This window comes from Ciconia boyciana, chromosome 16, assembly GCF_034638445.1.
Source record: "Ciconia boyciana chromosome 16, ASM3463844v1, whole genome shotgun sequence".
Taxonomy (NCBI): domain Eukaryota; kingdom Metazoa; phylum Chordata; class Aves; order Ciconiiformes; family Ciconiidae; genus Ciconia; species Ciconia boyciana.
Window position 1 is genome coordinate 5,191,461 of NC_132949.1, and position 25,992 is coordinate 5,217,452.

The window sequence follows — 25,992 nt, forward strand, 5'->3', positions numbered from 1 at the left end:
GGAGGACATTTAGAGTGATGGTGTTTTGTCTCCCCAAGTAACTGTTAAGCGTGATAGAGCCCTGCTTTCCTGGAGATGAATGAACACCTGCCTGCCGATGGGAAGCAGTGAATGAACTCCTTGTTTTGCTTTGCTTGCATGTGCAGCTTTTGCTTTACCTATTAAACTGTCTTTATCTCAGCCCACAGGTTTTCTCACCTTTACCCTTCGATTCTCCCCCCATCCCACCGCGGGGGGGAGAGAGTGAGCGGCTGTGTGGGGCTTAGTTGCCAGCTGGGGTTAAACCACGACAGTGTGCATGGGAAAGGCAGAAGGCAATGAGGTACAGTAGTGATGGTGTGGTCTTAAAGAAGAAAAGCAAAGCATCAAGCTATTAGAAGCAGAGGCCTCAAAAGCCCACTAAAAGTAAAACAGTAAAAAAGTTAATCAAAAAGTTAAAGTTTATTATTTTGACTGTGCAGGTAAGGACTGCTTTGCTTGAACAGAAAGCTGCTGCCTTGCTGCAATATTTTGCCTTGGGGCAGTTTTCAGAGAGTTGGTATCTTTCAGGAATGCTAAATTTCAGCACGTTGACTACACACACACACAAAGAAGAAAGAAAAATGAAGTGGAAAGAAAAATAAAAACCAGAAAAGGCTAAATGCCCTACACAGTCCAAGCCACAAGCCCTACTGAAGTTGGTATTAAGAATTTATAGACTCCAAACTTTGGATGGCAGTGGCTCCAAGGAGAGGTGGAAAGCTGTGTGTATCAGGTTGGCACAACTGAAGGGACAGATACACTCTCATTTCATAAACATGACCCAGGGCTACTGTTGGTAAAAGAATTATTCAGGCCACAATGCTATAAAACAGGATCCTTCCTGTGGCCAGATGAATTATGTAAACAGAAGGAGCAAATAACTTACACATGAGGGCAAATCAATCTTTCACTGATGGCAATGGGAAGATTTCTTTTGAATGTAAAGGGAGCTGAGGTGGATCAGGCCCAAGAAGTGTAGCATGTTCAAATGTGTAATTAATTTTCAATGACAGTAAACATGTTCTAATGTGTTAAAGGGAACTGCTCTCTAGCAATGTCTCCTCAGTTTAATTTCATGAGATGCATTCCCGCACAGAGCTTATTAGGCTCCTGCAGATGCAAGGTTGAAAGCACTGTGCTACATGGGAGAACAGATTCTCACTGTCTCCAAACATCAGCTGTGATTCATCACACATAAAGTTCATTTTTAACAAGACTTAAAACCAGACTAGCTCACCTACAGTTGTTGTTCTACAGTAAATCTGCACTTGGAACATTGATTCTGTATTTCCCTAGCAAGCCTCTTTTGGCGATTTAAAAATCCCATTTACTCAGCTGACACTTGCTCCTTTGAAGTCAAGGAACTGCTAGCCAATGACTACAATAGACACAGGGAAGCAAACCAGAACAAGTTATATTCTAACCCTGACAGATATATAGATAAGACTTCTCTGTCCCAGTTTTGCAAATATCTTATTCGAACGCTGCCAGTTACAACTAAACAAAACACAAAGGATGCATTTCTCATCACTGGCAATCTCTCCTGTGCCTGCCCTGTAAGCCAGCCCATCCTGAAACCTAGATACTACCACTGACAACTGGTACTTTTCTACTGCCATCATTGTTGAGATTTCCAGTCCTCTTCCTGTCCATTCCATTTAAATATTTTCCAACTAATATACTCCAATTCACTCTAAGCTTATGAGATCACCACCTGAACCCTCCTTTGCATCTTACAGAACCTGCTCCCCTTTCACAACCTTAGAGCCAAGAAGACCAAAAAGGATTGTTATGATCATCAATGCCATCCTGCTGCAAAACAGCTGCAAAACAGGTGGAATTTGACCAGTCTTCCTCAGTGCTGCAAGAGAAAGCCACTGATCTGCCTCCAAATAAATGCAGTAGTGCAAAAACCAATTCTGATGCGGTGTATCTGTCAGTAAGGATTTAAAAACACTTCTATTAGTTTACATAAAATTATACAACTTACCAAGAGACAAATAAAACCAGAAATCAATAAAGCTCTCCACTATTGCTCATTTCTCCTCCTTATTTTGCTGGTTAAAACAAGAAACTCCAGCTTCTCATTAAGAAAATGTTTAACAGACCTGTGACTATCTGCAAGCAATAAGCCTTCTGTCTCCTGCTCTTCTCATTTCATTCACAAGCTGTGTTTCATTACCAGCGGTAAGCCAAAAATAAGTAATTTGCTCCAACAATTACTGTGAATTCACTCTGGTTTTGCTGCCTCTTTGGCATCCCTTTACACACTACCATTTTATTGGCTCCTCGTGTTAATTTGTTTTCTTGTACTTTAAAAGGTTAGCTGATACTGGCTTTCTGACTCCTATCCTAGTCCCAACTCCACTCTCCCTCCCTGGCACCCAAAACTGCTGGGGCATATTGTGAAGCATTGAACAGTTAAGGGCAATATCCTGAGAGTTCTCCTAGGGAAAGCAAGCACTTCTTGCTGGTTAATTTCGTTGGAGCTGCAGCCCCTGATTGAATCTCTTAAGGGAACTGTTTCAAACCAAACACGTCATTACCCTCATAGACACTGGCCTGAATCCCACTCTCATTTACACTGATGTCACGGATTTACAGTGGTCCCACTGACGCAACGGCTCCACTGAGACCAGTGGCGCGACTCCAGATTTAACGCTGTGTCACTGAAGGGCTGAAGAGGGTCCTCGCTTCCAACCGATCACTTGCAGGTTTTAGGGTGCACCTGGGCTGGTGCTTCCCTGACTGTTCAGACTGCTGCACTTCATCTGCCCGCGGGCAGGCCGGGCAGCGCCGGCACCGCACTGATGGCAGCCCCGGCCGGCGCCCGGCTGCGGCTCCCTCAGCCCGGGGCTTTGCTCCCAATAGCCCACGGAGCCTGGTACGCCAGTGAGGACGCAGCTCAGCCAGGACAGAGAAAACCCGTGTTGTCACCAGAATAAATACACCGCCCCGAAAGGCACAGCGAGCCCCGAGCACTCCCGGCACTGGGACGGCCCCGGGGAGGGGACCGGAGAGGGACCAGTCCCTCCACCCCAGAGGACCAGGAGCCAGGTCAGCCCAGGGGCTCTGGGCCGCCCTGAGGGAAGGAGGGATCTGGGCTGTCTTTGGGGAGGACTCTGCGGGAAAGGGGGAGGGCGACTGGGTGCCCCTGAGGGAAGGGGGCTCCAGGCCGCCATGGGGAGGACTCTGGAACCCCCTGAGGGACGGGGGGGGAGCCCGAGCCGCCCTGAGGGGTGAGGGTCTGGGCCTCCCTGAGGGACGGGGGGAACCCGGGCCGCGATAAGGGAAGGTGGGTGACGGGGGCGGTCCGGGTGGTCCTGGCGAGGTCTGGCCAGGCAGAGCCGTGGCCCGCTCCCCACATAGCGGGAGCAGCAGGTGAAAGTTGCGCGGCTGCCGGGGGCCGGGGCAGCGAGCCGGGCCGGGCGTGGAGGCCGGGCGGGACCGGGGGTCGCCCCACTCACCTCATCCCCTTGGCCGAACTGCAGCCCCAGGGCGATGAAGTGCTCCACCCGGATGAAGCCGTCCGCATCCTCGTCGCACACGTCGAAAACCTCCTTGAGCTTCCGCAGGAACCGCAGCAGGCTCGCCGGCTCCATCGCGGGCATTAGCTGGAGGCCGGCGGCACAGCCGCGGCCGCAGCAGCCATGATCGCCCGCGCCTTCAGCGGGTGCGTGACATCAGCTCCGGGGAGCGAGGCGGGAGGAACAGCGAGAAGGAGGAGGGAGGGATGGAGGAGAGCGGAGAGAGGACGCGAGCCCCGGGCGGAGGGAGGGAGCGAGGGACGGGAGAACAATAGGGCAGAGCTGAAGGATGGGGAGGGAGAGGGCGGTGGGAATCCGCGCTCGGCAGGGGCGGGGCCGCCGCCAGGGGGCGCCGCGGTGAGGGGAGAGGCGCCGCTGGGCAGGGCGGGAAGCGGGGCGTGCGGGCAGTGTGGCGGCCGGGGAGCGAGGGCGGGTGCGAGGGGCGGCGGCAGCCGGGCGGGGAGAGGTGTGAGAGCTAATATAAACGCGACAGGGGACAGGGACAGTAGTGATGGGTAGTTTCCCTGGGAAGGAAAATCGCCACAAGGGGAGGGAATGGGGCAGGCAGGGCGAGGGAGGCAGGATGGAGAAGCGGAGGGCACGCTCCCCTCCAGCAGCTGGGGGTCAGCAGGCCTGGCATCCCCTGGGTTCCTTTCCTGGCTGCGACAGACCCATTGGCAGTCCCTTCACTGCTCCACACCTCAGTCCTCCTCCCCACCACCCCAAATAAAACACCAGTCACACTACAATTTCTCCTGAGAAAAAGCCATTGATCCTGGTCAGAAGAGGTCCAGGCTAGGGGGAGAAAAGCAGAGTGTAGAGAGTTAAGGAGCAACTAAGGAAAAGGAGGACAAGCAGAGCTTCCCCTACTCCATTGCACTCAAGTGACCAGGCAGAGCCATGCGCAGGCACTCCTCATGGCTGGGTTTGGCTTAGGAGAGACACTGTTCACCCACACTTTAATGAGACATAATGGGTAATGAAGGGATGTCCCTGCCTTTGCAGGATTCCTCATTGAAGCCTTCTGCAACTGCTGTGCTCCATGGCTGGGTTTTAATTTGATCTCCCTGCTCTGTCCCTTTTCTTTCTCAGAGTTTTTTTGACTGCTTTTTAAGCCCACAGCTGTGAGCTGCCAGAGGGAAGACCAGGAATGGTTCTGGTTCCTGCATTGTGCCTCAGACCAGGAATGATGGGGAAACATCTTGGGGAGGAAGGAGCACTGGCTCAGTCAGGCTCAGGTACTTGCTGCCTCTGCCAGCACTTATTTCCCACTGTGGTTGCTGAGCACAGGTGACCATCCATCACTGAGTGATGTTCTGTAGGTGATTGATAAAGCTGCCCATCTAAAATGACCATGAAAGTGCACCAGGTTTTGAATTGAGACAGCATCCATTCATTTGCTTCTTGCAGTAAGAGAGGTCTATATGGCCCTTAGCAACCCTGAAAATCCCATGATTAGAGCAAGCTAGTCAAATTCCTCTCTTTTCTAGGAACCAATAGGAGCGTTCTCCTCAGGAAGTTTTGTTTCTTTGAGCACAAGTCTCTCATCTCTTCTACGTGCAAATTCAGGGTTTGGGAAGAGGCTGACTTGACAGGCCTGTAGGCTGTCAATCAACAACACAGTGACAGTGCACACCGCACTAGCAATACAGCTCCCCACATATCCACCCTCTGACACAGACAAGGAGCTGGTTCCAGAGCCCCTGCCACCTTGACCTTCCTTTAGTTTTACAACAAATACAGAAGAGTTCTCCTGTTCAAAATGTACAAAAGGGTCTTGCCAGACTGTAAAAAAAAAAAACCACCACAGTGCAGAGATCAGATACAACCCTTGGGAAGCAAAGAAGTTATGAAGAGTTGTGAGGAGATCTGAAAGAGAAAACGGAAGCAAAATATTTGATCAGCAAACTTCTCTGAAGTTATCTAGAGCAGGATTCTTAAGATGTAGGGACGTTTAGCTTTTATCTCAGGACCCTTGAACTCATCTTCAGGATACATGGGGATTGATCTTAGCACACCCCTCGGGCACCTATTCAAAGTATTAAAAAAATCTGTGAGCTGGTACCCTTCAGAGTTGTGGAAAGCACACCTATGTGGAATCAGCTACTGTTAGTCTAACTGCTCTGAAGTGGAGTTCAACCTCTTCAAAGCTTCAGAGCACATCTGTGTCATTGTCCCACCTTGTTTGGTAAAATTGCCTCAGAGTGCATCCTTGCACCATCTGACTCACCTGTGGGCAGGTGGGCAGCTGTACCATCCCAGGCAGAGAAGTGGAGACACACTTAGTATTGTGGGGGAAAAAAAAAAAAAAAAGGAATACACTTATCCCTGTTTGCCATGACCAGAGGAGGAATTCCTGTACCTCAGAGGGGTCATGCTCTGTCTCATGGAATCCAGTTAATTTCCACTGGCTCTCCTTTATCTTCTGCTGGAGGAAGAAGGAACTTCTCCAGATATGCAAGTAAGTGGCAACATAGATTTAGACCAAATCTGTCAGCATTACAATCTGTGTCATTCTTGCATTAATTTGTAGGGGGTGGGGGGGAAGCTCCAGGTATAGATACTACAGTTTGAGGAGTTAGTACTGAAGTCTGAGAACTGCCACAGACAGCTTGACTGCCAGAGAGTACTGGAATCAAGCCGACAGGAGAGCTGAAGAGGCTGTAGAAACTGTCATTGTAGACAGCTGAATATTTTGAGCAAAGATCTGACAGCTAGGAGATGACTTGACAGCACTGAACACAGGAGAATTGGGATGTGAGATGCTGTCAGTAAACGTCCAGAATCTGAAAGCTGGGGGTGCCCCAAGTGTGCTAAAGTCAGGACACTGAGCTGAACATGTGCCACACACTTGCTGGGCAACTGCACTGGCAAGGTACAGTTCATAAGGCTGGATCAAGGAGGAGGTCAATTTTTATTGCCTGTGGATGTAGCTGGCATTACTCCTTGCTGATCTCTGCTTCTCCAGTTCCAGGTAGAATTATGTCTGCTAGTACCAGTGGGCTATTTTTCCTTACTGGTATATCAAAATACTTGTTTAATCAGAGATGCTTGGCAACTTCTTCATTTGACTTGTGGGCTATGTGGAATAGATATTTTACAGGCTGCAAATCTACTTTCCTGAACTTGAAATATGACTAGTGGTGGTGCTACCATATTTGCCTGTTAAGAATAAATAGTTCAAGAGGAAACATTTCATTGAATACCACAGGCCATGGCTGCCATTTGCAGGATTTCTTTACAATCAGCTGCTTTTCCATCAATGCCACTTCCACTTACATAGCAAATTGTAATCTGGTGTCAGAAACAGCATCTAAGGACTGCATTCCCCAAGGCTGATGACCTTATCTACAACTCTGGTTGTGTTCCAGCATATAGTAGCAACATCTTGAGACCCAGCCTCTCAGAACAGCTTCATAGCACAATTTCTCTTTATAATATACACAATGTAACCTTCATTGAATATTTGGCTTCTAATAGTCTTACTGTATTTTGAATCAAATCCTGTTTCCCAGTGACTACTGTAGCTCTGATTAGCAACATATGTGCTTTACCAGTTGGATATTCTCTGATTTTAAGTGTCATAAAGAACAAGTAACAGGCAGCAATAACTAGCTTATTAATACTCTTGCCCTGCCTGAAAACTTAAAAATATTACTTAAGAGGTGATGGAGTTTTCTCAGGAGTTTTAGCTTAATTAAGTATGGCACAGAAGCAAGATACTTGATTTTCTACTGCCATTTTGTCTAATCTTTTTTTCTATTATAAAAAGTTAAATAACAACAAAAAAACTTACAGATTTTGGGGAAATGTTTCAACAAGCAAGGATCTTCCTTTGAAATTTTCTAGTTGCTAGAAGACTTCACCTTGTAAAAGTTTTAGTGGTTTTATTTTACATAGTATGAATGCTCTTGCTCGATTTCAACAGCACTCTTACCAGATTATGAATTAGGTATGTGCATAACTGCTAGATGAGCCTAGCTAGACAGCTAATTGCAGTGACCTCAGCAAACACACCAATGCCTTATTTGTTTCTTCTTACAACACACGTACTACCCTGAGAGACATGGATCGAAAAGTTTTAGGGATAGGCAGGAAATACACCATTTGAAAAAGAGCGTGCCTAAGTACAAATCACAATATCGAATGGTATGTTCTGGTTAAAGCAGGCTAATTTATCTGTTATTTGCAACTATAACGCCTTGTTGTAATTGAGGTTGTGCTCACAAAGACCAAAATATCAGTTCTCATTAAGTTATTGCTGAAATTAAATAATCCTCCGTACTGTTTCACCTAACACCATTTCCGCCGTGAATTCATAGGATCAAACTCATGTTTCCAAGTGCTGACCAGGTATTTCCAGGGGCGGCACCAGAGGCGTAGCTGCTAACGCCAGCATGTTCCCAGGGTATTGGAAGGTCTCCTTACTCCACCAAGTGGCCAGCCATTTCACTGCACTTTTGTCAACAACCAAGAGAATCCATTGCTGGCCACCTTGCGTAGGGCAGCAAGGTGAGGCTACTGTGCTTGGTAAGAAAAATAGTATGTAAACCAGAAATGGATGAATAGGATGGGATAAAGCAAGCTTTCTTCCTGTTCCAAGAAGTACCACAGTCCTCCAAATGCCCTGGGACCAAACCTCTCTTTTTGGTACATTCCAGAAGCCTCCCTGCTGCCTTCTCTTAGAGAAAGGACAGCACCTGTCAGCTTTTCTCTGACGAGCTCTAAGCAGTTGGGTAGACATACATTTGCCTCAGATTATAACGTGCAATGGCATCTGTCAACCTCCTGAAAGCATTAATGGTGCTAGAAAGCATCTGACAGCTGCCAGGACACTAGGTCATTTTTGTCCCTCAGTGCTTCAGGAAGAGATCTTCACTCCTTCATGGGAGATTCTGGCTACAATGAAATGTTTAAGACTCCAAGACAACCATGTAAAAAGGAGACCTACTGTAGTAGCTACAGTCAAGCTATTTTCAACTTCTACCCCCAAAAGAGCTGTCAAGAGACATGCAAACATTCCCTTCTGGCTCTAACAAGCAAACAACATTAACAGACCTAAGCCCCAGACTCTTGAAGGGAATGACTTTTTTTTTTCTCCATTCCCTCCCTCAATTTATTAAAACAAAACAAAACAAAAAAATCATCTAGCAGCTGTTAGACTGAGAATGCGCCAGCCAGTGTATTTAGTTCAAGCTAACTCACCCATAACACAGTATATGAACTGTTCAGTAAGTTATCCCTTACTGCTTCAAATAAAGTTTCAAAATTTTGCTTATTTTGTCCTATCCAAGATGGACTACATAACACCTGAATAAATATGTTCCATCTGCAGTTTTATTACAGCTGACTACAGGAATGTAATTCCCAGATACTGCTGTATTTAGCAACGAGATCTGGGACAGAATATTAAAATTAGAACATGATATACCATACTGATGCTAACACCAAACAGTGATTACTTGTTGTGTCTCAAAACAGATTGTGTAAGATGAGTCCAAGTTGGCTGACTAATGGGAGATAAAGGACAGAACAAAAATATTTATGCAAGAGAATGTAGGTGTGGCATCATTACTGCTGCGACCATCAATGGACCAAATTGGCTGTGGGGCTAATGATAATGAGCACAGTCTGACTGTTTCATAGAATCGTTTAGGTTGGAAAAAACCTTTAAGATCATCAAGTCCAACAGTTAACCTAGTACTGCCAAGTCCACCACTAAACCATGTCCCTCAGCACCACATCTGCACGTCTTTTAAATACCTCCAGGGATGGTGACTCAACCACTTCCCTGGGCAGCCTGTTCCAATGCTTGACAACCCTTTTGGTGAAGAAATTTTTCCTAATATCCAATCTAAACCTCCCCCAGTGCAACGGGAGGCCATTTCCTCTTGTCCTATCTATCGCTTGTTACTTGGGAGAAGAGACCGACCCCCACCTCGCTACAACCTCCTTTCAGGTAGTTGTAGAGAGTGATAAGGTCTCCCCTCAGCCTCCTTTTCTCCAGGCTAAACCGCCCCAGTTCCCTCAGCCGCTCCTCGTAAGACTTCTGCTCTAGACCCTTCACCAGCTTCGTTGCTCTTCTTTGGACACACTCCAGCACCTCAATGTCTTTCTTGTAGTGAGGGGCCCAAAACTGAATACAGTATTCAAGGTGCAGCCTCATCAGCGTTGAGTTCAAACACACACTGCAACCAGCTTGCTTGTAGAGAAACAGTCCTGAAAAGGACATTTTAGGAACAGAGAAGCAATTAGAAAAGCAGCTTAACCAGGCTGGTTCTAGCAGCCTTTATAATTGCCTTCAAAAATTATTGTGGTAGGCATCATCAAATCTACTGACTACAGCTTGCAGATGGAATTATTCCAGCTGTCTCTTATGCTCAGGTGATTCACAGCATTTTAGAAATGATACAGCCCTATTCATCACAGTATCTACCTATAAATTTTGGTATTGAGACTGAGGATAAAAATTAGGGGAGAACAGAAATGAGCTCCTGGATTTGAATCAGCTTTAGCAAAAGTACGATTTTTGCCTCCCTGCCATACAGTCACTCTGGCCTTATTTGCTCAAGTCCCCTGTGAATCTGTAGTTGCTTTTGCCTATGTGACATCCAAGTGAATGTTTTGGATGAGTGAGTTCTACATCCTAAAACCCTACCTTACCACGAGTACTTTGGATTCAGATTTGTGCAACACATTAGATGGAAATACTGAACAGCAGAGCCACAGTGAGACATTTGCTGGAACTGGGTATTATCTGGATGTTTTTGGTCTTCTGAGACACTCCAACCTCCTCCCTGTAGTATTGTAGCCACAGAATAAACAGAAAACCAAAGCTCTGGACCACAAAAGTACTTAATAAGTGGAAAGCCTCCTTTCCGAGCTGAGGCCTGATATGCTAATCTCAAGGTAGATTGTTTGCAGTGCTTGCCCAGTCCCTGGAACAGCGGCCAAGGAGGGGTTGTTGTCTGGCTCACTGTTCCAGAGGTCCCTGTAATAGGAGAAATCTTTCATAGTCCATCTCTCACTTTCCAGTTTGTGGGAGCACCCAACACTGACAGCTAGCTATGATAAATTAGCACAATGCCATGCCCTTTTAGTGCTTTGTTTTTCAATCTCTAGTAGTTTGGGGGGGGATAGGGGGGGGAAGGCATCAAAGCGTGCTTTAGAGTATGTCCTGAAGACTAACCATTTAGGACTATTTCAGACCAAGGCTGGAAATTCTGAAGTCTCCTATGGGACATGGCCTGCCAATATGCCCATCTGGTTTAGACCATTGGTATAGTTAGTGCAACAATTCTGCAAATACTCTGCTAATGCTAGCCACTGAATTATATTACTTATCAGATACAAGTGAAGAGTAATGGCCAATATATGGAATTTGTAAGGGTGCTTTGCTTTCCTTGGAAATATTTTAGGTGAGGGGTTTGTAAACTGAGATAGGTTGAAAACCACTGCATTAGGCCATTCATACTAACACACCTCTACTGCAGATATCTCGAACATAGTTCCCTACTACCTCAATCACCAGCCACAGTTAGAAGAAAGAAAAAAAAAAATTCCCCCCAAACAGTGACCAGAACAGTACATTTGTTCGTCCACAAGAGCTAAAGCTACTCCTTGACTACCAAATCTATTATATAGCAAATGCCAAAACCAGTTTTCAGAGAAACCTTGTGAAGGTGAACTGTGCTCTACTCAAATTCTTACTATTCCTTCATCACTATCTGTGGGTCAGATAAATTACTACTCCTTTCCTGGATCCCTTCTGGAAAAACATGAACATACCCCAGAGTTCAGAAGTGACACACACAAATTGTGCTGCCATGCAGCAGAATGCTTACAGGATAATAGACATAACATGACAGTGAAGAAGTGCTCCAAGACTTCCATCGTGCCTCAGCACACAGATGTTCTTTTGTTGCGGCTTTGAATCCCAAGATAAGCAGATATCGCAACATTTCAAAATGTACATCTTCTGAAAAAAAAGATAACACACAGCTACACGCCCACCATTAAGCCTCAAACTTTAAAGACATAAAATCAATGAGCATTATGTGCCAAATTCCCTTTAGAAATAGCTTATGTGATTCACTCTTCCTACAGCAAAAATATTCCATACCACATTAGTTACATCAGACACAAATATTGTGCCTGTACAGATAGTCCTATGCTGGCAAATGGGGCCGATCTCTTGCCTCCTGTGTTCATCTGTCCACAACAGTCTCAACCTCTACTGCATAGGAACAGCTGTAAAAGCCAGACCAAAGGTCCATCTGTTCCATATCCTCTGTGTACCAGTGACCATGAGGCACTGGTACACACTGGTTTGAGGCACAGTAGATGCATCAAGTGACCCTTCCCCATTATATCCTCCCAGCTCCAGCAAAATACAAAGGAAAAAGACAGAAAAATACCACCTGTTTATCACATAGTGGATAACTTTTAGGTTTCTTTCTCTGGCTTAGAAAAGGTAGAGTTATAGAAGCCAAAATTGTTCATGCTGAAGAGGCAGGGCTGAATTACTGATTTTTAACACAACTGGATTTGTTTCTATGAAAATTATCCTCAACTGATGGTGAGCAAAATAAGTCAGTGGCTGTCAGGCTACCTATGCAATCAAAGCCTGCAGCTGCAGAGGATGAAATACAAACCTTGGGCTGTTTTCTTTTGACTGGTCCAGCACCTGTAAAAAATCTTATTAATATTTAGAATAATTCATTCTAATGGATTTGCCAAGCGACAGCCCTTATCTGGAAATACCACACTGCACAAAGTCAAAATGGACAAAGTATGTCACTGCTAATCAGATACACAGCAGGACTTGAACTCCTTTCAAAGCAACTGATTTCTTACAGCATCTGCTGGACAGGTGACCTACCTTTGTAATGATCTAGAGCTGTGATGCACCAGTTACAAAGCCTTTGGTGAAATAAAAGGAAGGAATCTTCCTTGATATTAAAGGATGGCTGCTTTTTTGTTGTTTGCATTTAAATGGACACTATTTAAGAGCCTGTCTCCATGGGCAAGTATTTTTATTCTAACATGTTTAGATTTGGCGTAGCCCCTAAAACCAACAAATCATTACCACCAGCCTTCTTGAAACCATCTTTTTTTGTCATAAGCCATCTCTTTGCCAACAGAAAAACCTGCAGAAGCTAAAACAAAGCAGGACAAGAAACAGATGTCTTGGGCCTATCACTGAGCACAAGCTGTAGGCAATGTGAATGAATGTCCCATTTGATAAAGAAGCACAAGAACAGCAGTAAATGCTGCTTTCTGGAGATACCATCTTCTCAATTCTCTCCCTCTATCAAGCCCTATAGTATTAGTTGTTTAGGCATAATACAAAGTATTGTATAGAACAGGATACAGGACTACAAGCCAACTCAAACTGCCCAGGCTCAGACATACTTATTTGCTTGGTGAGTTATTTTAAATTATTCCAAGAATGCAGATATGCAGATCTACGCACCTCTAGGACTGTTCCTGTTCATCTAATGTTCAACCAGAAAGAGAATAGAAACAATTGCTGGTTTGATCCTGCCTAGCCATTCTGGGTTGCCCTTCATGCTCTGAAGGAGTGCATTTTGTGGAAAGGATGAGAGGGGCTGCAGTCCCCAGTGCATGTGTTCCTCATCATGCGATGCACCCATGGGGGAGAGCACAGTTCTGCACCCTTCCCTCTCAAGTGCAACTGCATCTGCTCCCATTGGCAGGGGCTTTACACTGAAAAGCCAAAACAGAAAAGATAAGATTTTCAAGCAGTGAAATCAATGTGATGCCCAGGAGAGAGGAATTAGATTAAACCTATTGCATTTATTGAATAATGTGTTTAAAAAAAAATAATCTGGATTTGCATTGCTGAAGTTCTCAAGAACACAGTTCAAGCAGAGAACACGAAGGAGGAAAGCCAATTAGGTGCCAATACTCCAGCTGCTGGGTGATTGCACATGTGTTTACATAGCATTATGCCTCAGTCCTTGCTAAGCCAAGACTATCAGACATTTCATGACAGTTTCAGTTGCTAGAATAATTGAGGGGTTGCTATTTATTTAGGACTCTGTCATCTGGAACAAGCTGTTGTGCCTCCTATCAGACACGAATAAACAACAGTCACTTTATGGTCCATAGCAGAAGTCAGATGATGTCTGACCGAGTCTCCTCTTGACTGTATTATATAAAAAAAAAAGTTGTTTCAAAATAATAGGTCTCTGCAAGACTTAAAAAAAGCTCTAGAAAAATATGGATGAAGATATCGGTTCTAGCTTGTATATCCTTCTTTTAAACACTGCTATTATCTTTCAGAATTATGCTATTATTGCTCAAATAATGTTCTCCTTTCCACTCTCCAGGCTAAGCTCAGAAGGTTGTTAAGAGGCTTCTGTGCATTAGGACTCTCTTCTGTACAAGAAGAGGATATTAACAGGGCTCTTGCTTCAGCATACAGGAAAGCAGGAATTCCTGCTGGATGTGCTTTAGGTGTTAAGGCTAAAGGCAAAGTTTGGGTAACGGTCATTAAAAAGAATGGAAACAAGAAATAAATGCCAAATGAAAAAGGTAAAATCCTCCTCTGGGGGTGGTTTCTCTCCCCATAGCACAGGAAGCCTGAAGAATCTTGGATCCTAACTGAGGCACCTCAGCAACATGAGATGGACTGTAATTCCTGTAGGGCAGGTCTTCTATCCTGGTATCTCCATGTCTTCAGTTTGTAATCCAGCCAGGTGACTCAAGCAGAGGCCTGAGGACAAAGGAAGGAACATTCCATGGCCTCATGAAACAGGTTAGCTCTCTGAGAGGAACAAACAGCAAGTCTATCAGGACTCAAATCAGTTTTAGTCTTGGTGTGTGAACAGACAAGAGAGCATTCAGAGAAGGGCAGCTTTTTACAGAAGCACAAAATCCTTCCCAGTCAAAGGCAAAGGCTCAGAGCTAGTTGTTTATGACAGTGGACTTCCCTCTGGAAGAGTCATTATGAACAGTGTTAAGGCAGCAAATCAATGCTTACAAATTCAAAAGCAATAACTCATTCAAGGAAAAAAAATGCCTCTCCATAAGTGCTTGCGCACATTATCAGCAAGATCAGAGAAGCTATGTGTCCAAATAGCCATTGTTCCTCCTGTGGCTTATTATTCTGGACTCACATTCTGCAAGGGCACTAACATTCGGCAGGAAGCCATACAAGCTGGCCTCCCCTTCCCTAGTGCTGCTGTTGGGTCACCATCCTGACCATTTTCAGTGCCATCTCTCCTTGATCAGACGGTACCTAGCACAGAGATGAGAGCACATGATAAGCAGCTGCTATAAGGAAGCAGACAACAAGCATATATGCACCTTCAGTTTTCTTGCTGATAATGGTGCATCCCACCCCAAGAAGTATATTATTTACCATGTGCCCAGCCTTAAGAATCCAAAAGAAAGCAAAGTTCTCATAGGCCTTGTGGAAAGCAGCTGTCTCAGTGGATTCTGGAGACACATAGAGTGCCTTCCACCTTTGCTGGCTGAACTGGTCCAAATTAGGCCATTTCAGTTTCCGGATCCATGCCTCCTGGCCTGTTAGAGATAAGAGATATGCTTGATTACCAATACTGACATAGCAACCTGGGAGTCCCAGTTCAGCTGGATGCCCACTGTACTAGATACCAATACAGCAGAGTTAGTGGAAAGGTCTCTGTGTGCTCAGATTCTAAAAACAATTTTGCTATGGCTAGGAAAATGACCAAGGCTGTGTTTCAGGACAAGCCAAAACAAACCAATGGAGGGAGAAGGGAAAAAGCAAACAGTGAAGATGTATGTGAAATGGACTTATGATTGCACAAGTTGAACATGTGCCTTAGAGGCTCTAGCCCTAGCAATTCTGACATATTTTGCTTTACTCCTCAAACACCTTGAATGTCCTGCCATGGAGAAGGATCAGCCACACCAAGTCCTCCTCTTGGAAATCAGAAGAGACACTGCTTCTCTATTTGTTACAGTCACTCATCAAGAAAAGCCTGGAAAAGTTTTCTGTTTTCAGGTGCCTGCTAGAGAAGCTGGAGGTCAAGACAGCAAAAAGACCGATTCCAGGACACCAATTTTACATGTTAATTGCAGCTCAATTTGAGCTCAAAATGTGATAAACTGGAGCACCACTAACTGCTAATCTGTTTTGACAGCCTAAATACTCTGTTTCCTGATTTGTTGATTGCTATGCTGTTCATGAAGGGCATCTGAATATCTAAGTGGGCAGAGACAGACAAAGGATAAAGCCTTTCACAACACAGAAAGACGTTTGCGCAGTCTGTGACTGCAGATTATTTAAATCAGTAAGAAAAGGTGAATGGAAGAGAGCACAGCAGTCTTGCAGCATGAGGCATTTCAGCAACACTTGGTCTGGCCCCAAAGCTGCCACTTGATCAAGCCTGCATCTTGCGAGCAGCAAGGGACAAACAAAGCCCTTGAGTGGACAAGGTCTGCAGGTGCCTACACATGTTACTGAGCAGCAGGCGTGATCACTCTTCAGCTGCACCCTCCCTGATTAATTACCAACACCATGCTCTCTGCTGCAGGCCACTCAGTGAAGGCTGACCTGTGTTGTGCACAAATCTGTAGCCAGATATGACCTTTTCCCCAGAGAAGGACCTTCAAGGCACAGCAGGAGAAGAGAGGATCATCTCCATATATTTATTCATCTGTCCTCATTCTTAATTTATGAATGAGCGTACATATATACATATATGTGTGTCTATCCAGAAGAATTAAGTGAATTATTAGCTACCTACTTACTTATTGGCTTCACTGAAATGAGCAATTATTGATGTTGCGGATCCATTTCCCAACAGTATAATGGAGGTAAAGCAATTGCCTCTCTCAGAGGAATGTAAATAAAACATACTAAGAGCTGCTCATTTATGACTGTAGTATTTAAGTGTTGCCAGTTACATAGGAGATTTGCACAGAAGACTGGAGAGACCCAGGTACCAACATCACTGGCAACTTCATGTTCTACTTGTCACGTGTTCTGTTCCCAACCCCAGTCAAGAAGTCCCTTACCCATGGTGTCAACAATAAGATCCAGCTGCCCGTTATAGACTGTAACATTGACGTTGGCTGCCAAAAGCTGATCAACAATATAAATGACAGGTTTCATGAAGTCCTCAGCCATGTTCTCAAAGACATCTCTGGACTGACCTGGTTGGAACCAGAAAGCAGGCAAATTTTAACTGAAGAATGTCATTCCCAAGCTGGGACAGAAGCAGCTGGCTAAGGATCCTAAAATGTAGTTTATGGCTGCATAAAATAGTCCTAGCCCAAAGCAGCAGCCAGTGATTTATCAGTCTGAGGAACTAAAGAGAACCAAAAAGCAGCCATGCTCCCACTGGAGCTCACACACAGCATTGTAGCTTCTGGCTCCAATTATACACATACAGGGTGCTGGCATCAGTCCTTTCTGTTTTATGCCCTCCCCTCCACACCATGCAGTATTACATGATACCAGATTTCTGGCAGAGAAAAACTGACAAGAATTTCAGCAAGATTGCATGAAAAACAGAAACCAGCTGCTGAGACATGGAGGATCTTCTTCCTCCCCCTGTATTTTTAGCTGCTTGACTAAAGATAGATACAAGCAGCAGAATCAGAACCAGAACCACATCTGCTCCCATAGGCCTGCCCCATTACATGTTAATTTCTGAGAATAAGTCCTCTTCTTAGGCCCAAGGATAATGACAATTTAATGTGACTGCTTACTACAGTAAACTATCTTCCTACAGACTGCAATACTGTAAAAGGCAATAATGCACTCATTAGATCCACACTAGCAGACAGGAAAGTACCTCCCCATTTCACACAGTCAGGAATAATTTTTAGCTTCTTTCTGATGGGTCCATTCATCAATTCATTTAGGCTGTCCTTATGCATATTTTTGACATGGCGCTGGTAAAGTCTTACTGAAAAAGACACACTTTGATTAGTGGCATATTTAAGACAGTCATCCTGCATAGAAAACAATTTTCAGTGTTACAGTCATGGCTAACAAACTCTTTTCTAATGAAAATGCAACACCACAGAGAGAGATTTGCTTACTTTTACTATAAACCACTGAAGTCAACTCTTATTTAGGTCAGGGGATGATATGGGAAGAACCCAACCATCCATTTCTACTTTTGGCTAACAGAGCATTTCTTCAGGGGACCAGGTTCTGCTTTAGCCACTTGGTACAGACATAATTTCTTCTCCTCAACAGACCAGTTATTTCTGAGCTGCAACACTTTACTTTTGGGAGTTAACCGTGCCATCCACCTTCCCTGCTGAAGCCCATAGAAAGAGATAGAGCTTGAAAGAAACTCTATACATGTGTTTTTCACATTGATGCATAAACATCATGGAGCAAGAATCTAATCAGACTATTTAAATTGATGAGATATTTTTGTGTCCTAGCTTGAAGACAGAAATGAAAGACACTAAGAGGAAGTAACTTAAAGGTCATAAAACTATGTTGCAATTATACTGACTACTTCCCCAGAATAATTTGTGCAGGATGGATAGGTGGAGGTGTTATCTATAGAAGGGTTGTTCCACATTCCTATTTATCCCTATTTATGCAAGAGCAAACAAGTTCTGCTCAGGAGAATATCAATATCCTTTGGCTCTGAAGGCCCCATTTTAGGATGTGCTAAATTGAGGCTGTTCCCGCTATCAGAGTTGAAGGTACGCGAATGCAAGCATAGGGCCTGAGAAGCTCAAGTACTTAAATACAACTTACTGAGATGGAGATTTTCTTGTTCATTTGATTTCATCTCTGGAACCTCCTTAGTCATGATGTTATAAAAGTTCACATTGTCTGTGTTCTGAAAACACAAGATAATAATTTCAGTAACACTGCAACAAAAACATTTCTCAGGTACGAGGAATAGACTCTCATCTGAAACAAGAGATAAGTTAGTTCTAAAGAAAGCACCCTGTGACCTGCCACTTTACTTACACGTCAGGAAGATACTTATGGAAAAACTTTGGTTCTACTTTTGCTTTGAGAAGTGGGGAAGAGTTTTCCCAAGTCTGTATTGTTCACACATGGGTTGTGCCAGAGATGCTATTTACTTCTCTGAAACGGATGTGAAGCTTCCTGTAGGAAGCCTTACACCCTGCAAATGACTACAGATTCGCACTCCTCATTATAGAGAGTTGCAGCACCAGATGATGCTTTCAGATGGTCTCTTCTGGTAGATCTAGTCTAGCCTGATGCTGCCTCTTGCTCAACGTCCTCCCAGCCTACAACTCTTCAAAATCTCAAATGCTTCCTCAAGAACATGGTGACAGGTATCAGCCACTCCTCTTTTGGAACTGCTAACATCTGGATGAGTCCAAGAATTGTAGAACAGCAGCTCTGATGCAGACAGCAGACTGTCTGCAGCCAAAGGACAAGTGTGATCAGTGTTGCCATTAGAGAAGTTACTCGAGATTCTTGAAGCCCTGCTTTATTCAGTTTTTGAATCTTTAAGGTTTTGATGCACAGGTCAGAAATCAGCTCACAACAGCAACCCTAGAAGAACTGAAGTGCCTGCACCCTGACAGTGATATCACAACTGGGAGAAGAAGACAAGCAGACTTGAAGAGAAACTCAAAATGGGAACCACAAGCTCCTTCCAAACAGTAAGAAGTGAAACCAACTACGTGCAAGGCACTGTCAGTTACGAAACAAAACAAAACAAAGAAGAGTGAGAAAAGGAAGCAGCTCCAGATTAATCTTTCAGTTTGAGAAAGCCAGAGCCTTACTTGTACTAAAACAAAAACACAAGAAAGAGTGAGATTTTGGAGCAACCCTTCAACAGGAAAAACAAGAGCAAAACTTTACCTATCTTTTAAGCTGGAACTTGCTAAGTAACAAGATGCAGTAACCCACAGTAACAGGACGTTAACTTGAGGTTCCTTTCCACCCTGTGCACCTATTATAGTTCTTTAAATAGAGATCTATGTTTAACTTGAAATTTGTGTCTTGCTGGATGCAGTTTTCAATATTCAAAACAAAGCTTTCAATGACACATAGCTCATTTAAGTTAAAACTGGGTTCTATAGAAATCAACGAGGCTACTTACATGCTAAAAATTAAGCATATATTTAAGTGATGTGCCAGGTTGAAACCTTGATGCAATACTGCAAGCCCATGTGGGTCGCCCTACCCACTGCCCCTTACAATCACACAGTGGTGCACATCAAACAAACAGCTCTTTTACATCAGCACTGGGATAAAACATATACTGCCAAAATGACTGGGCAGGGGGTTGGATGGCAGATTCACGCCAACCCAGTGCTCATAGAAAGGATAACCTGAAATTGTGTGTCCCCCAAGCACCAGTCAGTTATTTATGCTGGTCAAAGAAGATCTCACCTCTTCAATGACACCTTCAGCCTTGCCCCAGAGCTCAGTGGCCAGCCCATATTGATTTTTATTTATTGCATCCATTATTTCCTTGGCAACAGCAGTCACTTCTGCTAGACCATTATCATCAAGGAGAGACTGGAAGACAAACACAAAGGAGGACAGCTTTAGTTATAATTTCACATTCATTTCTCGCTAACAGTCTCCATGCATTTGAGGTTTTATTCTGGCTAAGAGCTAACCTTAAAAAACAACATCCATTTATACTGTATGGCAGTACAATTAATCAGGTGAGGAGCAAGAGTTTAAGAAGGTACTTACAGTGCTGTAAAGGTAGGGCCCCCAAGACAGCACAGAGTCTAAAGAAACAGAACAGATTTCAAACATCTAAGGTTTTGACACACGGTTTCCTTTACTTTTCCTTTATCGTAGCAAGAATGATTGTGACAAAAATACATGGAGATGAATCAATCACTAAAAAGGTACTGTCAGGTCAGTTTAGCCCAAAGGTTATGGACCACAGAGCAGGTTCTTTACAAATCCTGAGAACCAAGGAAAGCACTGCAACATCATTAATGCCCTAAACATTAATCAGTGAAATTTATTTAAAGCAACAGACATGTTCTTACCAAAATGTTCTCACCCCAACACTGCAGCACTTTGCTAGAACATGGGGGGATATCTGACAAATGAATGGGTATTGTCTAAACTGATCTGTTTGCAAAAGTTACAGGGGGAAAAAAAATCTAGTTATAAAACAAGTCTGTTTTATAACAAGTTTGTTTATAAGGTCTCAAGGATCAGCTGATCCTAAGACAGATAGGAGTTTGCTTGATATTGTCCCATGCTGCAGAGAATCTGTGGAGCCTGCCCTTGCAAATCTCACTGAAGGACCAAGAGTCCTTTAATTTGTTTTGTGTCCTCCACCAGACACACACCCTATCTCTTCCAGGTCTGTGAGCACATCAGTTCCTCAGCACAAGGTCTCCTTGTGAAAAGAAAGATAAAACCTCAGTTGCAACCTTGTGAATCATTTGGCGGCCACATTTTAAGTGCAGTAGTCTTACCAAAACACCTCAGAGGCTGTAGAGGTGTGTAGGGACATTGCACCACCACCCCACTTCAAATGCAAGTATGCTCCTCACTGACTTTGCTCTCTGACTTTTCATAATCTAGATATGTTCTAAAGGTAGATACTTCAACCACAGCTTGCAATGTTGAAGTATTTCTTTTTTATTTACCAGACTCACTAGAGATTTAATTCACTTAAGGCAGGGCTGGCATTTTTGACTCTAGCTATCCATGGAATGGTAAAAAAACCAACAAACAAAACAACAACAACAAACCACCCACCGTCTGAGGATTTTAAACATACCCAAAGGAGAAATCCATGAGTCTCCAAGAGCAGTCCCCATAAAATTGCACTTTATGGTCCCTTTTTGAACAGCCTTGGTGAATAAGAGGAAAACAAAACCAAACAAACCACACAAAAAAAAAAACAAACACCAACTTTTAGTTAGATATTCATGACTCTAGAACCAGTTTTCTTTAAGTGAAAAAAATAAGTAGCAGTCTGAATTAGGCAACAGGGACAGCGTATTCCAGGAAATATAAGTACTTATAGAACACCACGTTTTAAAGTGAAAAGTGAACTACATCCTCCAACTACTTACCTCATGCAGCTCTAAAGCAATGCCAGCAGCCATTTTACCTCCGTAAGATTCAGAAAATATGTAGAATGGGATGGTCTGGAGAGAGAGAGAAGCCACACAATGAACCCATTGGACAGAGGGCAGAAGATACCTCCAACCGTCTCCCACATCCCACAGAACCCAGGCACTGGCTGTTCACCTCTCACTATCAAACACTGGATATGTTTCTGATTCTAAGCTGCAGATAAGATTTCTGTAATATCCTGGTGTAATTACTGGGGTAAGTTTTGAAGCAGGCATTTCAGTATTTTAGAACTAGAAACTGCCGTGATCCTACATGCTTCTCGGATTGCACAATAGACAATAATCCACCCCACTGCTTATCTAACTAGCACCAAATTCAAGATACCACTTCTGAATTGTGGGAAACGAGGCAGTGGTTATACATGCACTGACTCCCAGCAAATGCACGCTACTTAGTAGCAAACACTGCCCACCTGGAAGACTGTTCACTAATTCCTTTTAAGTTCTGTTTAAAAGCAAACTAAAATATGATTCTAACCAAGAATTCAAATCACTTACCTGGAATTCTGTTCTACATCTGAAGAATTCTCCAAGAAAAAACATCATATCAGAAACTACTGTGGTAAGGTTTTTGGCAAACAAGCTACAATCATCCACATAACTGAATCCAGTGCCCACAGGATTATCCACAAACAAGATACTGGCTGCCTGCAACTGTACAAGCAGAAAGAAGGTTTGCATGAAACCTCAGTTCAACACCAGCGCAAACCTTAGTTTTGATGGCACAAATGTTTAACTGAGCCACCGAATCTCTGGCCCTGAAAGAACTTGCAGAAAAATTAGGTGCAAGTCCAAAAGAGAGAATGGTACAGGTGAGACTTGTCTGTCAGAATGTAAAAGACGACGTTTTTTTCTTTTGGGCTGCTGGGCTTTTGTGAAATTGCTATAGCAAATGCTATAGTTGTATAGTTACAAGAGTATAAATAAAATCAATAGATCGGCACACAGATAGCTAGCATGGCTCAAAGCAGTAAGGGTCACAAATAAAGAGGTACAACATAAGGTCTTTCAATTTGCCCAATCTGCAACAAGAAATGCACCCAAAAAATCCCAGTGATCCAAGAGCAGATCACCCATACAATCTAGGGAACTGCAGAGTAGTTAAGACTATTGGTAGCTTAGAACACAAATACATTTCATTGAATAAACCTCCACCTTCATAGGCAGCTGTAATTTGTTTTCCCTTGAAGGCCATACTGGACTTGTAATTATGAGCCATTGGTTATACATTGCCAGCCATCCAGAAAAACCTCTATGACTGTACGCAATGAAGCCATGATTTGAAATAACATCTTTCTAGAATTTCCCTGCTTTCAGTTTCCCAGACATCTGCAATTCACAAGTTCATGAAAACTCAGACATATTCCATCAAATCAAATTAATAGGTCTATTCTTCAGTTCTTAACAAGGATATTCATATAAGCCATTTAATTAACCACACTATTTTGACAAAATATCATAGTTCTATTGAACTTTAAATGCAAACTGTTTTGTGATGATAGCAATCACCTGCTCACACAAGCAACAAACATTTTGCAATCAATAATTAGAAGCTGAACTCTCTACTATACCCAGGTTGTATTTCTTGGTTTCATTTCTTTGTCTAATGGGCCAATCTCTTCAAAGTTCCCAAATCCACAGCCTGAAGCTCCTGGACCTCCCTGTGGGGAAATACCAAATGACAAGTAAGTTAAAAGGCAGCATGGTATAGATATGACAGATAGGAGAAAAATAAGCGCAAGCCAGTAAGTAGAATGACAAATTGTAAATTTTTAAAAAATGGCTTTTGCGTTACATGTTAATTTGCAAAGAAGGCTCTGTTCCTCATTGTCTTTCATTATATGTACACATGCCATTTCTGAAAGCAAGAATTTAAACAGCGAAGCAATTACCTACTTGTGAAAGCATCTAATGAGTTGCATGCTATGTGAGTGCAGTTTGAAAACCCTTCCCCTTATTCTCTTAATAACGAAAGCAGAAGTTAGCTGTCTACAGAGGTTTGCAAGTCATTAGTTTTATCAGTATGTACAGTGTGTGCATTTCACTCCAAAGAAATAACCCAGAAAGAAAAAGACCAAGTCATCAAGTGATTATATTCAACATTAACTTCTGAAATGTACTGCTGGAAGTGAACGTGGAGCACACACCACTGCCTTTTATCAAACTGTGATTGAATGGGACCAATCTCTAAACAATCAAAGTCTCTCTTACTTGTTTCCGTTTAGAAATCTTTCTGAATCTCTGATCATTTTACCTCCTCTCTCTGAACATTGTTTAGATTGTAGGCTCTTCAGGAAAGGAGCTGTGAAGCTACAATGTACTTGTAGTGTCTGGCACAAAAAGCACTACTGTTGTATAAAAGATAAGAACAACCTCTATTTCTGCAATTTAACTTGATGGAAGGTGAGCAGCTGAGGGCACCCCACAACTGCAGAATGATATTTTCATTATTTCTTCCTAACTTGAATACCTCTTTCACAACGTGAATCATTTAGATTCGGACAATTTTGAATCCTATTTCCGTAGAGCTGATCCAGGCAGAGATGGAAAGTTATCGTTTAAGTGTCTTTCACCAAACCTTACCTGAAGCCACAAGATGAGAGGTAATTCTGTGAAGTCTTTGGTTGGGTTATTTGCATAGTAGAGCCACCAGAACATGTGGGCCTTACTTCGAACTTGCACATATCCCCACACCTCTTTGGGCTCTTGGGATTGCCTCAGAACCACACCTTGGGGAAGAAATAAAAATAAAAATCAGCTAGGTAAAAAGGCTCAGCTTTGAGTTTCCACCAATGTTTTGTTCCAAAACATTACATTTCAATCTTGGGTGTGATAATTAGAAGTGCTTCCATTTAAAAAAATTACTGTAAGAAACCTGCCTATACTTACACCCACACACATAGCTGAGTTGTTATCAGTGAATTAAGTTAAGTGTGCAATTAAGTGCTAACTTATCAGGGCCTGACCTTACAGCTGCTGCTGAAATAGCAGCCCAATACCTACGATAATTTTTTTCTGTCAGGGAAACATTTAAAATCTTTAGAAGGCCTGGGCTGAAAGCACAGCCCCACTAGACACAATGGAGAACTCACACCAGCTTCAGGGACACCAGGGCTCCTTCAGGGATCCAACACTTTGATCTCAGTCTCTGGGAAGATCAAATCATTTTACAGTCCCCAAGGAGAGTAAATGCGGGATAGACAGAGGGGTCACTTCTAAACAAACCCAAGATCTAATCCTAAACTCAATTAAGTCAGTAGAGTCTTGTCAACTTAAGCAGTCAGTCTATTTTCCATCTAGGACACAGACACTTTTCCAGAAACAGACCTTTGAAACTACATCCCTTAATCTTCTTGATCATGACAGAAGGCAGCAGTCCACTGCAGAAGGAGCAATAAGGCTTTTTCAAGCCATAGTGCCCAGTCTTTGCTGATCCACAGGACACAGCACTGAGCAGGTTATATCACAGCAGACAACATCACACTTTCACTGCAACAGCGGCGACACCCCAATTCGGCTGTTTTGCCCCTGAAGAGTCTCGCAGGTAAAGCACTGTGGCCAGGGACCTGTGCTCCTGTCAGCCGGTGTCAGCCAGCGCGGCAATAATCTCATGCTTACAGGCACGCTTGCTTGCGTGGCTTCTTCATCGTCCCTCACAGCTGCCAAGGAACAGAGAAGGGTCTGGGGGTCTTTTTCAGGAAGGACAGATGACAGCCCAGGGTAAAACAGCGAGGAGAAGTGCTGCCCTGGTTTGTGGGGAGCCTCTCCCGCCCAGTTCACCCAGGTGAATCAACTGGGACCTGAATTTCCACGTTCCTGCTCCAAAAGGGTTCCCTGGGGCTGCGGGGAGCGCAGACCCCAGTCAGCCCGGGTAGGAGGAGGCGACTCCCACGGTCACCAGAGTCCCCCGCAGAGACACGGCGACAGCCCTGGCCGGGGCCGCGTGAGACCGCGCACGGGCCCGCCCCGAGCGCGACCGGCTCCCGCCGGGGCTCCCGCAGCGCCGGCCCTTTTGCCACCCTCTTCGCCGCGTCCCGCCTGGCTGCCACCCCCGGCGCGGCGGAGACGGCCGCGGCGAGGCTCGGAAACTTCCCGCGGCTCAGCCCGTCCCCTTCCCGGTAGCGGCGGCGGGACGTGCCGTGCCCGGAGGCCGTCACTCCGAGACTGCCCGGGGCATGGCCGCAGGGCAGGTACAGCCTCCCGTCCCGTCCCGTCCCGTCCCTCAGCCCCATACCTGCCGCCAGCAGTAGCAGCGACAGCCCCGTCACGGCGCGCAGCGGCCCCATCCCGCTAACAGCTCCCGGCGCGCGCGGCCGCGCTGTCACGTGCGCGGGGACCAGCCCCGCCCCGC

The 25,992-nt window shown here is 44.3% G+C and overlaps 2 protein-coding genes across 5 annotated transcripts in view; both read right to left on the reverse strand.

The window, feature by feature from the left end:
* The window catches only part of RAB11FIP4 (RAB11 family interacting protein 4), a 129,620-nt gene extending 125,743 nt beyond the window's left edge, over nt 1-3,877 (reverse strand). For both annotated transcript variants that reach the window (XM_072881345.1, XM_072881344.1), the window contains exon 1: nt 3,489-3,877. In XM_072881345.1, the coding sequence (XP_072737446.1) occupies nt 3,489-3,632 (144 nt within the window). In that variant the 5' untranslated portion in view covers nt 3,633-3,877. The remainder of the gene's footprint in view (nt 1-3,488) is intronic.
* Nucleotides 3,878-12,566: 8,689 nt separating this feature from the next.
* Nucleotides 12,567-25,992, reverse strand: SCPEP1 (serine carboxypeptidase 1). 3 transcript variants are annotated; one of them, XR_012045410.1, is made up of 14 exons: nt 25,876-25,992; nt 24,225-24,370; nt 23,213-23,302; nt 22,140-22,295; nt 21,579-21,653; nt 21,281-21,353; nt 20,227-20,264; nt 19,915-20,043; nt 18,292-18,376; nt 17,363-17,476; nt 16,581-16,718; nt 14,938-15,101; nt 14,693-14,814; nt 12,567-14,289 (listed from the first exon to the last, which is right to left on the reverse strand). XR_012045410.1 is itself a non-coding variant. In XM_072881350.1 (13 exons), the coding sequence occupies exons 1-13, from the start codon at nt 25,925-25,927 to the stop codon at nt 14,749-14,751; spliced, it is 1,326 nt and encodes a 441-aa protein (XP_072737451.1). In that variant the 5' UTR covers nt 25,928-25,992; the 3' UTR covers nt 12,567-14,748. The 3 variants fall into 3 exon arrangements, 2 of the variants coding, with proteins under 2 accessions (XP_072737451.1, XP_072737452.1); XM_072881350.1 differs by having other exon boundaries at nt 12,567-14,814; XM_072881351.1 differs by lacking the exon at nt 25,876-25,992 and adding an exon at nt 24,969-25,110 and having other exon boundaries at nt 12,567-14,814.

Bases quoted from the DNA above. Each gene is read 5' to 3' on its own strand.
- SCPEP1 (XM_072881350.1), bottom strand. From the start codon at position 25,927: ATGGGGCCGCTGCGCGCCGTGACGGGGCTGTCGCTGCTACTGCTGGCG. The intron at 22,296-23,212 runs GTATAGTAGAGA...CTGCTTGTACAG, and splicing joins AACCAAGAAATACAACCTGG to TTGCAGGCAGCCAGTATCTT. The intron at 20,044-20,226 runs GTAAGTACCTTC...TTTGTCTTCCAG, and splicing joins GGCCCTACCTTTACAGCACT to TCTCTCCTTGATGATAATGG.